The 14,168-nt window shown below is 37.2% G+C and overlaps 1 protein-coding gene across 1 annotated transcript in view; it reads right to left on the minus strand.

Annotated features, from left to right (window-relative positions):
* Positions 1-3,763: 3,763 nt before the first annotated feature.
* The window catches only part of Sugt1 (SGT1 homolog, MIS12 kinetochore complex assembly cochaperone), a 40,945-nt gene continuing 30,540 nt past the window's right edge, over positions 3,764-14,168 (minus strand). The window contains exons 11-13 of the mRNA XM_048341278.1: positions 11,484-11,574; positions 7,520-7,701; positions 3,764-3,889 (exon numbers count right to left, since the gene is read on the minus strand). Of these exons, the coding sequence (XP_048197235.1) occupies positions 3,788-3,889; positions 7,520-7,701; positions 11,484-11,574 (375 nt within the window). The 3' untranslated portion in view covers positions 3,764-3,787. The remainder of the gene's footprint in view (positions 3,890-7,519; positions 7,702-11,483; positions 11,575-14,168) is intronic.

Consider the following 14,168-nt stretch of genomic DNA (forward strand, 5'->3'; position numbering starts at 1 on the left):
AGTGGCTCGTATCTACAATCCTAGTTCCTTCAGAGACTGAGATTGGAATGATTATGGTTCAAGGCCAGCCTGCCCAGAAAAGTTTGTGAGAACCTTTCTCAATCAACAGCTGGATGCGAAAGTGAAAGTATGAGCCTATCTCAAAAATTATCAGTGCAGGGCTGGGAATATGGCCTAGTGACAAGAGCGCTGGTCTCATATACATGAAGCCCTGGGTTCGATTCCCCAGCACCACATATATAGAAAATGGCCAGAAGTGGCGCTGTGGCTCAAGTGGCAGAGTGCTATCCTTGAGCAAAAAGAAGCCAGGGATAGTGCTCAGGCCCCGAGTCCAAGGCCCAGGACTGGCAAAAAACAAAACAAACAAAAATAATTATCAGTGCAAAAAAGAACTAGAGGCATCATGGATCATTGGTAGAATGCCTAACAAGCACAAGGGAGGCCCTGAGTTCAAACCCCAGTACTGCCAAGTAACAAAGAACCTATAAAGTTATTTAAATAGTATGCCCAACCAATTCTGACTAGGATTTTTGTAATTACACATGTGCTATATCATATTTCTGCCCTCTCCTTTGTGCTGGTTTCTTGGCAAAAATTCTCTTCCTACCAGATTCCTGCGAATGACACAGAACCCCATAAAACTGAACTCTTCTGTATGCGGTTGCAAAAATTCTAATAGCAAGGAGATAGTATGGAATGCTTCTGCATACTTTTGAAAACTAGCATTTAAAAAGTTTACTTCACATGATTTTTGAAAGTGTGACTTCAGTGGCTTTTTATACTGCTGCCTTCAAAGGTGTGAATAAATTGCTAAGACTTTTCTATACTTGATTAGCTTAGGCTACTATATTATCTTTACATAATGACTGACTTATACTGACATAATCAGACACAAAAACTAGTCAATCATGAAACTTCTACTAGCAGGACATAATACTGTTGAAAGTACTTCCTCTTTAAAAAAAGAATTAAAACCACATTCTTAATTGTTACCGAGGTAACAAGGTAGTGAGGTCTGCCTAACATGTACTTTAATATACATTCTATTCAGCTGATTCAACCAGTTCCATACTTTCAAATACTTAGTATCTGATAGTTTATCAGATAGGCAACTTCTGAAGATATTTCAGTTGTAATGAAGAAATAGTGCCTCATTATAAATTTATATTATGCCATGGTCCTCCATGAATACTGAGTTATCTGTTGCTCAAATTTTATTATATCACAGTAGTAATAATATCTTACTCAAATACCTGATCTCAGATTTCTTTCATTTTGGCTCAAACAGCGGATTTTCTTTCAAGCAAGCCTTGGTTACATAAACAAGAGTCTGTCTCAAAAAACAAACCCAAAAACCACTGGGAACAAAGGAAAGACACAATTGGAGACAATGGAAATTAGACAAATGTGGATGACCTCTCCTTACACATGACATAAAACACGATCCTAACTAACAATGGGACTAATATTTAGGAGGTTGAGTAAAGGGAAGAAGATTGAGGGTGAATAATTTCAAATTATCAAGCAACTACATATGCATAGGCAAGCTCAATGGAAGATGTTTATCAATAGGGGACTGGATGTAGAAGAGAAAATGAGAGAAAAAAATATATGCATATGTGAAATACCATAATGAAAGTCCTTGGTGCACTAAAAAAATAAAAGACACCCAGGCACTGGTGGTTTACACCTGTCATCCTAGCTACTGAGGAAGCTGAGATCTAAGCCAGCATGACTAGTAAAGTCATTCTAACTCTTATCTATTATTGAGCACCGAAAGGCTGGAAGCTGTGGCTCAAGTGATAGAGCACTAACCTTGAGCAAAAATGCTCAGGGATAGGGGCGAGGCCCTGAGTTCAAGTCCCAGGACTGGTACACACACAAAAAGAAGAGTAAAATGGAGGGGGGGGGGGCATGGCTGGGTACCAGTGGAAGGGAGAGGTGCTAAAAAAAGTGAATGAGGATGAACATGGTTGAAGTAGTAGTTTACTTCCATCTATGAAAGTAGAACAATAAAAAAACATTGCAATTGTTTAAGGAGGAATAGTAGGATAGGAAGACAGATGTGCTGAAGCTTTTTACATGTATGGAAATATAATGAAAATCTCCCTTGTGCAAATAATGTACACTAGTTTTCAGGAAAACAACAAAAACAGTAAGGTAGGACAGAAACCAGAACCTTGTCTTCTAAGTTTTTTTTTGTTTTGTTTTTTTTTGGCCAGTCCTGGGCCTTGGACTCAGGGCCTGAGCACTGTCCCTGGCCTCTTCCCGCTCAAGGCTAGCACTCTGCCACTTGAGCCACAGCGCCGCTTCTGGCCGTTTTCTGTATATGTGGTGCTGGGGAATCGAACCTAGGGCCTCTTGTATCCGAGGCAGGCACTCTTGCCACTAGGCTATATCCCCAACCCCTAAGTTTTTTTTTATCGTTTCTTAACTCTAATTCCTCTAAGGCAAAGAAAATTAACTATTTTCTAACATGGTTATAGTGGGAAGTATGATCATAAAGTTCTAACTCCTTAATGCTGCTTAAAGAGGATAATAAGCTGTAGTAACACAAAAGTAACCATCTTAGCCAGGCACTAGTGACTCACACCTGTAATCCTAGGTACTCACGAGGCTGAGATCTGAGCACTGCAGCTCCAAGGCAGGCTTGAGTAAAAAACCTAGGGGACAGCATTTAGGCCCTGAGTTCAAGCTCTAGTACTGGCACAAACACTAATTAAAAATAAAAAGAATTTTAATCATGGAATGCTTATTGTGATCTCAAAACTGTACTTACAAGTGTAGCTTTCAAACACTCCATACTTTCTGCTGCAACAAACTCTTGGAAATTAATGTCTTTTGTTTTTGTTTCATGGTATTTTAGGCATAGAGCAAATACTGTATTTAGATAGTAACTTACTTTTAAATAGTTACCATTATCTACTGAGATCAAAGTAACCACAGGATTTGAGAACAGAGATTTTTCTCATAAAGAAGAAAAAAATACTAAAAATAAAAACTCCAACAGAGTTATAACTTCTGGAATCCTGATGTGGCAAAAGCACCAAGCAGCAGTTTCCCATATTATTCTTGTTTGGTATGCCATGTATGATATAATATAGGACAATATCTTACATTATTATTCTTAACTCTAAAATCACAGTTTAAAAGTTTGCAATATGTTAAACTCAAGAACCTATTTTCTTCATACAGGAATTCAGAAAAGTGTGACCAAAATCTCAGTTGCAAATGACAATACTTCTCTTGAACTAAATGGGACTTTCCTGTGATAATGTTTAAATTTCTCATGAAAAATTTAAGAAAAAGGTAAATAAGCCAAACGTTTTCATAGAAAAATTATATTTACAACTCTCATTCAAAAGCAGTTTTTAAAAGAAAACACAACATAACATTGAAGTTGAAAAATTTATGCTCAACCAAAGTTGCCAAGTCTAATAAGTTATTAACAGAATATTGGATCAAAAGTAAGGCAATAACCCAAGATAGGTCATTAAAGATTTCTCCATTCCCACAACTAGTAGACAGAACTAATCTACCTAGTGGCAAATAATATTTCATTCAGGTTCATGTTTTAAATCCGTAAGGACTGAAGTAATAAAGATGTGATCTTCATTCTTCATTAGACTCTTAGAACACTTGAAGGAAAATAGTTTCCAAAGCACAAAGAGGTAAAGAGGTATAATCTTTCAAAAAGATATTCAGTGTTCAAAATTCAAGAATGCAGTATCAATACACACTGGGTATTAGTGAATATATGCAATACAGTAATAGCAAATTTATTTATTTAGTACTTTTTCCATTCCATATCATCAGGAGGATTGATTTCAACTTTCCTTTTACCTACATCTGACCAGTTGGTACTCAAAACTGTACCACCAGACTCCATCTGCAATTAAAAAAAACAAAACAAAAAAAAAAAAAACAAGAGTAAATTAGTTCTTGGTCCATATAATCAAAATGGGAATATCTTTCTCAAAATGTTCAAAGTATAGAATCCCAAATACAGGCTACTTAAAAGCAATAGTAAGCACCATGTACCCCTCTGCTAACCAGTACATAAGTATATATGGAAAAAATACCTCAAATAAAAACAAAATTTCTATCAAAGAAGAATACTGTATGTGATCTTCTGGATACAGTAAGGTCCAAGCAAAATAAACTACTTTTATTACCAGTTAAGTAGAATTTTAAGAACCCATACTTAATGTTCCATTTGTGCCAAACACAAAGGTTTTCTCCAAAATTATTCTTAAAATTCAAGGTACAAAGACCCTTATCTGCATTTTTTTTTTTTGCCAGTCCTGGGCCTTGAACTCAGGGCCTGAGCACTGTCCCTGGCTTCCTTTTGCTCAAGGCTAGCACTCTGCCACTTGAGCCATAGCGCCACTTCTGGCCGTTTTCTGTATATGTGGTGCTGGGGAATTGAACCCAGGGCCTCATGTATACGAGGCAAGCTCTCTTGCCACTAGGCCATATCCCTAGCCCCCTTATCCGCATTTTGTATTAATTTAAGGAGACACCTGTATCATACATACAGTAGGTCTGAACATCCATAACATGAAACCATATGGAGCAGGTTACATTACTGTCATAAAAATTACTCTTGTATACATTAATACTCATCACATAAACTAGATTTTATTTCATGGTTCTTTACCTTGAATAATGCACATGCTTAATTTCCTTCCAAACACAAGCTCCCTGCCTTTCAACAAATCTAAAATTATCTTTGTTAAATTAATAAGCACAGTACGTGCTGTTTTTGGCTTGAGATGATTACCAAACTTTCACATTTTTGGGGGCCCCATTTGCTTTTAGGTAAACATATTCCCACAAAAATAAGGATACGCAGCAGATAACATGATTTAAACACATCTAATAATGACACAGAATTGGCTGAAAGCTTCTCTGAATCAACTGAGCTACTCAATGTACATGGGGGAGTTTTAAATTTTTGGTTCTGAAAAATACATTTTTGACTGTACTTAGCCAAAATCCATGCAGTATATTCTATTCAAGATTAAGGTGGTATTGCTGTACATACAATAAAGCCATACAAAATCAGTGTCTCTGTGACAAACTAGTCATGTGAAACATTAACAATGTTTAGGCAAACGATAAACTGCATTTAAATTCAAGACATCAGATAGGAACATGTATTCCGAAAAAAAGCATTAGTCTCTTTAAATACTTGTTTTTTTCAACTTTTCCCAGGCATTTCAAAATGAGTTAATAGTCCTCTCAATAAACCTTTTAACAAAGTATTATATTCCATAAACAAGGTTAAATATAATTAAATGTAACAAAGTACTTTAAATTTTCATTGTAGTTTTTCTTACAAATTATTGTCTATATACGTTCTATTTGAATACTGACATGTGGTAACATAAATAACAAAATATTGTAGACATAATAAAATATCCATGTCACATTTTATTATTTCACATTTTTACTATTTCTTCCAGTATTAAAAAAACATACTGAAAACAGGTTATTCAATAGGAAATACCTCTCTCTCTCTCTCTCTCTCTCTCTCTCTCTCTATATATATATATATATATATATATAATTAAATGTAGAATTTTTTGGGGGGAAGGGGGAGTTTGGCTGGTCATGGGGTTTGATCTCAGGGCCTAAGTGCTGTCTCTAAGCTTTTTCACTCACAACTAGTGCTCTACCACTTTGAGCCACAGGGCCATTTCCAGTTTCCTGGTGGTTAATTGGAGATGGGAGTCTCCAGAACTTTCTTGCCCAGGCTGGATTTGAACCATGATCCTCAGGTCTCATCAAATGTATTTATTGTTCTTAGTAAGTAGCTGTACAAAGGGCTTACAATTCCGAAGTCAGGTTATGAACACAATGCTTCTTGATTGATCAATGTCACCTCTTCCATCCTTCTCCATTTCCCCCTCTCTTGTCCCTACCTTCAAATTATATAGTTCATTTTTTACATAATGTTTATTGAATGTAATGACTGCATTTGCTCACCCTTCCTCCCTCCATTCCTGCATTTTTGTCCTGGGTCAAAACCATTATTTATCTTAAAGCTATGACTATGATTGCTCTGCTGTTATTCTCATTAGATATCCTCAAGACAGAATATCACTAAATATTTTGACTGCTTTTATGGTACTTGAGTTTGAACTCAGGGCCTCATCCTTACTAGGCAGTGACCTACTTCATGAGCCAGCACCACCCCCATCCTAAACTGTATATATAACAAAATGAAAATGTCCAATAGCCTATTGATGCAGTCACTGTAATATCCATATTATGATGCATTATCATGCTGCCTGTTAACAAACCTGTGCAGCCAGAAATATAAAATATGCACAGAGAGAAAAATTAATCACAGAAAAGTAAAACAAGCTATATGCTGGAGGTACCAGCAGGAGTGGGGAAGGTGAATGGAGGGCAAATATGGTTGAAGTGCTTTATACTCATGTATGAAAACAGAAAAACAAAACCTGCTGAAAAAAAAGAGGGGAAAAAGAGAAAGACAGAATAGGAAAGTTTGATGGAGATGCATTTTATACATGTACAAAAATATCACAATAAAGCTTCCCTTTGTACAAAAGTAGTATTTGCTAATAGTAAAAATGTTAACTGGGATCTGAGGGTCACGGTTCAAAGCTAGCCAGGAAAGGAAAGTCTGTTGAGACTCCTATCTCCAATTAAACCAGAAGTGAGGCTGGGGTTCAAAGTTGTAGGGCACTAGCCTAGAGCACAAAAGCTCAGAGAAAGCACCCAGACCCTGAGTTCAAACCCTATGACCAACAACAACAAAAATCTTGAAGGTAGAATCTCTTGGTTACTGTGATGGATTCTTGATATTTCTTTCTTTCTTTCTTTTTTGCCAGTCCTGGGAATTGAACTCAGGGCCTGGGCACTGTCCCTGAGGTTTTTTTGCTCAAGGCTAACTCTACCACTTGAGCCTTGGCACCACTTCAGACATTTCTGTTTATGTGGTACTGGGAATCAAACCAGGGTTTCATGCATGCTAGGCAAGCTACTCTGCCAATAAGCCACATTCTCAGATCTCTTTGGTATTTCTTAACCTTCTAACTAACTAGTAACTCATGGACAAATAAAATGAGTTATCCACTTAATCTCATCTGTACCATGTTTTCTTTTCTTTCTTTTTTTTTGGCCAGTCCTGGGCCTTGGACTCAGGGCCTGAGCACTGTCCCTGGCTTCTTCCCGCTCAAGGCCAGCACTCTGCCACCTGAGCCACAGCGCCCCTTCTGGCCGTTTTCCATATATGTGGTGCTGGGGAATCGAACCGAGAGTTTCATGTGTAGGAGGCAAGCGCTCTTGCCACTAGGCCATATTCCCAGCCCTGTACCATGTTTTCTAATTCAACAATTACTCTAAGTTTAGAGTAAGAAGGAATTTTTAGACAAAACTGTTCACAAAAAGGTTTAAACATATAGTATATGCAGTTTAGTCCCAAGCTACCTACTTATTTCCTTAAAATACCTACATTTATTTCTATATTTGAAAAAAAAATTCTTACAAATGATTTGTTCATGGCACGTTTCACTTCATCAGAACCATCTGAATAGATTTGTTGAAATAATTTGTTTAGAGCTGCATCACCCTCCAACTTCTCATTCTTTTCTTCTTCTTTGATCTCACCAACCAATTTATCCCAATTTCTTGTATAATGAGAGGATGATGGATATAGGTTCTTTACATCTACAAAGTAAAAAAGGCAGAAGTGATTAATCAACCTGATTTGATTATGCCAAGAATGCATAAGCAGGGGCTGGGGATATAGCCTAGTGGCAAGAGTGCCTGCCTCAGATACAAGAGGCCCTAGGTTCGATTCCCCAGCACCACATATACAGAAAACGGCCAGAAGCGGCGCTGTGGCTCAAGTGGCGGAGTGCTAGCCTTGAGCGGGAAGAAGCCAGGGACAGTGCTCAGGCCCTGAGTCCAAGGCCCAGGACTGGCCAGAAAAAAAATAAATAAATAAAAAATATAAAACAGTCACACAGAACTTTAACATTTGTAATAGTTATGTTACTAAAAAGAAAACCAGATGGCTAGCGTTCAGCTGAAGAGCTTGGGGACAGCACTCAGACCCAGAGTTCAAAACCCATGTCCCTATTTGCAGGATATGATCTAAAGAATCATAGAAACTGTACCTCCAAGCTCCTAGATCTGATCAGTAACTTTGTCCAAGTAGAAGGATGCAAAATAACCCACAAAAATCAGTAGTTCAAGCCCCATAATTGAGAAAAAACAACACTTAAATGACCCAGTAGGTGTAAGAGTAGTTTCACTGTCCAATAAAAATATAAAACAGGACTGGGAATATGGCCTAGTGGCAAGAATGCTTGCCTCCTACACATGAAGCTCTCGGTTCGATTCCCCAGCACCACATATATGGAAAACGGCCAGAAGGGGCACTGTGGCTCAGGTGGCAGAGTGCTGGCCTTGAGCGGGAAGAAGCCAGGGACAGTGCTCAGGCCCTGAGTCCAAGGCCCAGGACTGGCCAGAAAAAAAAATAAAAATAAAAAATATAAAACAGTCACACAGAACTTTAACATTTGTAATAGTTATGTTACTAAAAAGATTTAAAGGGAAATGCATTTAGTATGTACTGTATTTTATTACATCTAAAATATCAAAAATAATTTCATCTCATTATTTGAACTCAGGAAAATATTAAACAAAATCCAAGAAGACCTTGGACAGTTTTTCAAGGTAGGTAACTGTTCGGGAAATGCTATCTACCTTCCTGTGCTAAATTTTTTTCTTTGTATATTTTCATTAGTAGCCAAAACAAAAAAGAAAAATGCAATCCATGGGAAGTTAAGAGTCTTAGCAAACATGGATTTAATTAATTCTAATGCTGACTCCCAGAAAGGATGGGAATAGAGGTTTTAATCTCCATTTTATAGATAAGAAAGCTGGCCTAGAAAGGTTAAGTGACTTGCCCTTATCTACAGTCTACAGCTTGCAGTACACAGGGATCTGACAAGCATATTAATTCCTTACAAAAATGTAACAGGACAGGAGGAAGAACATCTTGAATATCTAAGGTATTGAGTTTAGGGAAAAAAAACTTATTAACTCAAACACTAAAAAAAAACCTTGATATTTAATCTCAGAAAAACTTTAACACCTGGAGACAGGAAATGAACTACTGAGAGCTGAGTAATCTAACATCCTTACCCATTCACTGTATTATCAAATAACTGCAAAGATACTCCTGTCAGCAGAGACCATTTCCATTGTTAGAAAATACAACTACAAGCAATATCACACATAGAGTTAACAGAAGAACAAGACCGAGACTCCACTTTAGTTCTACACAATGATATCTGCCAGGTGATTTTTCAGAAAGGTGCTTAACCTATCTTAGCAAGCTGTGAAGTAGAAGAAACAATACAGTGTCTCCCAATGGAATTTTATGCCTCTATCAGAAAGAATGACATTGTCCCATTTGTAAGGAAATGGAAAGACTTGGAAAAAATTATACTAAGTGAAGTGAGCCAGACCCAAAGAAACATGGACTCTATGGTCTCCCTATGGACTCTATGGTCTCCCTTATTGGGAATAATTAGTACAGGTTTAGGCAAGTCATAGCAGAGCATCACAAGGCCCAATAGCTATTACCCTTATGAACACATAAGATGATGCTAAGTGAAATGAACTCCATGTTATGGAAACAACTGTTATATCACAGTTGTAACTACTTTCAACGTCCCATGTGTATCTGTAGCTTCTATTATTGATGATGTTCTTGTATCACCTTCCTGTGGTTGTACCTAAACTATCTCTGTAATCTTATCTGAGTATACTGGAAACCGTGTATACTGGTATTGGAACTAGGAAATTGAAAGGGAATACCAAAATTGAGAGACACAGGGTAAAAAAAGACAAACAACTACAAAAGCAATACTTGCAAAACTGTTTGGTGTAAGTGAACTGAACACCTCAGGGGGGGAAAGGGAAAGGGGGAGGAGGGTGGGGGGTATGAGGGACGAGGTAACAAACAGTACAAGAAATGTATCCAATGCCTAACGTATGAAACTGTAACCTCTCTGTACATCAGTTTGATAATAAAAATTTGAAAAAAAAACACAAAACCAAAAACAATACAGTATCTCCTAGTTTACGAGCTGTTAGAATTATAAGTGAGGGGCTGGGAATATGGCCTATTGGCAAGAGTGCCTCATATACAGGAAGCCCTAGGTTCGATTCCTCAGCACCACACACATATATAGAAAATGGCCAAAAGTGGCGCTGTGGCTCAAGTGGCAGAGTGCTAGCCTTGAGCAAAAAGAAGCCAGGGACAGTGCTTGGGCCGAGTCCAAGGCCCAGGACTGGCAAAAAAAAAAAAAAAAAGAATTATAAGTGAGATACTATTTATAGAGAATTACATTATATAACCTCTTCTCCGAAATTTCTGTAAGGGGTACGAGTCACAAGAAAAACACACAAGGTATCTTTTTAAGTATCAACTAGCAACTATTTCAGTCTTAAAAAAATTATTTGTTGATATCCATTTCCTGGTTTTCTCAACAGTACTTCAGACTGGTTAAGACATCATTACTGGGAAAAACTAAGTAAAGGATGTACGTAAACTCCTATTTTTCCCATTTCTGTGTCTAAAATTACTTCCAAGAATACACATGGTACACAGGTGCACATACAAACAAACACACACACTAAAAAGCAGACCTACTAAATAACTCATCTTCTAAAAGTTTGGCAACAAGCAATCTGTTATAGAAGGAAGTAGTTAAAAGTAACTGAGACACAATGTTAGCTTGAGTCATCAAATCAGAGCATTAACTAACAAATCAAAAAGAAATGTCTCTCTATTCATTAATGAAGCTATTACAGTTGAAAGCAATCTTAGGTTATAGTTCTAAAGTGTCCTTCAGATTAATTATGCCATTAGAAAAGTGCTTATCTGCTTATTGCATATGTGAGAACTGATCTCAACACAATTGTATTCATCCCTCAAAGGGTTATAAAACCCAATTCTAGTTTTCCATTCCTTTCAGATTTTTTTCTTACTATTTACTCTGTTTTTATATCAATCTCTAAATTAGTAACAGAGTAAAATAAGTTTTACTCTTTGAAAGCCCAATACTGTAAAAATTAAGAATTGACAATATCAGTAGAAGAAACAGGAACAAAGAAGAGGAAATATCAGTTCACCAAACTAACTTAAAAGCAAAACAGAATACTAAAGTCACATACAGAAACAAACTCCAACTAATAATATCATACGTTTACACAGTAAACAATCCCACTCCTCTTCTGCCATTCATTTGTATTTTAGGTTAGAGAGTTGAAACATTTATGAAAGACTACTTTATATTCATTACAGAGTATAACTTTATTACAATTAATTTATCTTTTCTTGGCAACATAAATAATGAAGTAGAAAGAATGTGCATTACTATTTAATTTCAAATATACAACACAATATGAATTTAAAACTCATCAAAACAAACCTGCTATAAACTGTTTTGGTGTAGGCACATTTCCTTGCCCCTCTAGCTTTTCCCATCTCACAGCCTCTGGCTTTTTCATTTTAATTTCAATCTAAAGGAAACACAAAATAAAATCTATTATTCACTGTAAACTACATAAATCAGTAAAAATGCAATTTTCTTATGCCATCAAAATTTTATAAGAATTAATAATGTCTTTGACAGTTTGCTTGAATTACACAAGGTTAAATTCAAGAAATTATGAAATATTTATTTTGTTTCTACTCTTAGAATTCACCCTTCAAAAACTAACACACACTTACAAAAACTACAATTAAGAATCTTGCCTGGGTGCCAATGGCTCATGCCTGTAATCCTAGCTGAAATCTGAGGATCATGGTTTGAAGCCAGCCTCGGCAGGAAAGTCTGTGAGCCTTTCATCTCCAATAATTAATCGCCACAGTACTGAAAGTGGCACTGTGGTTCAAAAGGTACAGTGATAGCCTTAGGCAAAAGGATCCCAAGGAGAGTGGCCAGGCCCAGAGTTCAAGCCCCAGGACCGGCAAAATATTGTTTTTAAAGAATCTTGATATCTAAGAGCTCATTTTTCTTATAACAGAGCGATTCTGCCACGCAGAGGGCATCTGGCAATGTCCGTTAGTTATCACAACCACAAAAGAATTATCTAGCCCTAAATACCTCTAAGGTCACCACTGAAAACCCTATTCTAAAGGAATTAGTGTCCTCATGCATACCAGAAGAACTTATTCCACTGTATAAAAAATATTACAAGTCTTGGAAGCACAGCTTGAGAAAATAGGGCTGGGACAAAGCAATTCTAGGCAAAAGAAGCAACACAGGAGGTATCACAATACCAGACTTAAAGCTCTATTATAGAGCCATCAAAACAAAAACAGCCTGGCACTGGCATAAAAACAGACCTGAAGATCAATGGAATAGGATAGAAGATCTGGAAATAAATACACATACTTACAGTCAGCTGATATTTGACAAAGGAGCTAAATAAAGACATACAATAGAAAAAACATAGCCTCTTCAACTACTGGTGCTGGGAAAACTGGGCAGCCACAAGTAGGAAACTCAAAGTGGACCCTAGCCTACTACCATGAACCAAGATCAGCTCAAAATGGATTAAAGACCTCAACATCAGACCTGAAACCCTGAAACTACTGAAGGACAGGGTAGGAGAGACACTAGAACTTATAGGCATAGGCAGGAACTTCCTGAACAGAGTCCCAGAAGCACAACAGATAGAGAAGAGACTCCACAAATGGGATTACTACAAAATAATCCGTGGCAGTAAAGGAAATACAAATAAAAACAACCCTGAGAGACCACCTCACTGCAGTTAGAATGGCCTATACTCTGAACACTGGCAACAACAAATGCTGGAGGGGATGCAGAGAAAGAGGAACCCTTCTTCACTGTTGGTGGGAGTGTAAACTAGTATAACCACTCTGGAGAACAGTATGGAGGTTCCTCAAAAAACTCAACATAGACATACCCTATGACCCAGCCATACCACTCCTAGGCATCTATCCTGAACAACAGGATCCAGGATGCCACAAAGACACTTGCACATACATCCATGTTTATCGCAGCACAATTCACAATAGCCAAAATATACAAACAACCCAGATGCCCCACTACAGATGAATGGATCCAAAAAACGTAGTACCTATACACAATGGAATACTACATAGCAATTAGAAATAAAATAATGGTATTCGCAGGGAAATGGTCAGATCCTTTTATTTTTTAATTTTTAAAATTTTATTTATTTATTTATTTATTTATTTATTTATTTGCCAGTCCTGGGCCTTAAACTCAGGGCCTGAGCACTGTCCCTGGCTGGTTTTTGCTCAAGGCTAACACTGCCATTTGAGCCACAGTGCCACTTCTGGACATTTTCTATATATGTAGTCCTGGAGAATTGAACCCAGGGCTTCATGTATACGAGGCAAGCACTCTTGCCACTAGACCATATTCCCAGGTCAGATCTTGAACAAATAATGTTGAGTGAGACAAACCTAGAACACAGAGAACCAAGGCCCATGGTCTCCCTGATATGTGGTTGTTGGCGGTGGGGGGGGGGGGGGGGGGAGGAGTAGAGATCATCATGTCTGTAAAATGACAAACTTCAAATGGTATTTCCACATGTTTTGGTCAGCGACTTTACAGTATGTCTCTAAAACCAATCAATTACTAAATAAACATAAAAAGGTCTAGGATAGACACATCAGAGAGAGGATCACAAGAGCTTAACAGCTATGTACATATCATTATATAGGATGAGGCTGAGCAAAATGAACTCCAAGAGATGGAATCAGGAGGATTTTATTGCTCTCATTATGTTTAATGTACTAGGTGAATTTCCTTTGGCGTACCCCCTGTGGTCACTGTATATGATTCTGGTACACATTGTATATACGCTTAATTGAACTAGGGAAAGGAAAGAAAAATGAGGGAGGGTGTAACAAAACAAGAAATGTACTCACTACCTTATTATGTAACTGTACTCCCTCTGTACATCACCTTGTCAATAAAATTAAGAAAATAAAATAAAATGAAGAAGTTAGTAGCATTTTAATAGCACTTTTGCTCTAATCAAGGCATCTGATACTCACAATCTACTCTTATCCCTAACATATTCAAAATACATAATGCTTTCATCACCACTTTTAC

The sequence above is a fragment of the Perognathus longimembris genome, chromosome 3, assembly GCF_023159225.1.
Source record: "Perognathus longimembris pacificus isolate PPM17 chromosome 3, ASM2315922v1, whole genome shotgun sequence".
NCBI lineage: Eukaryota > Metazoa > Chordata > Mammalia > Rodentia > Heteromyidae > Perognathus > Perognathus longimembris.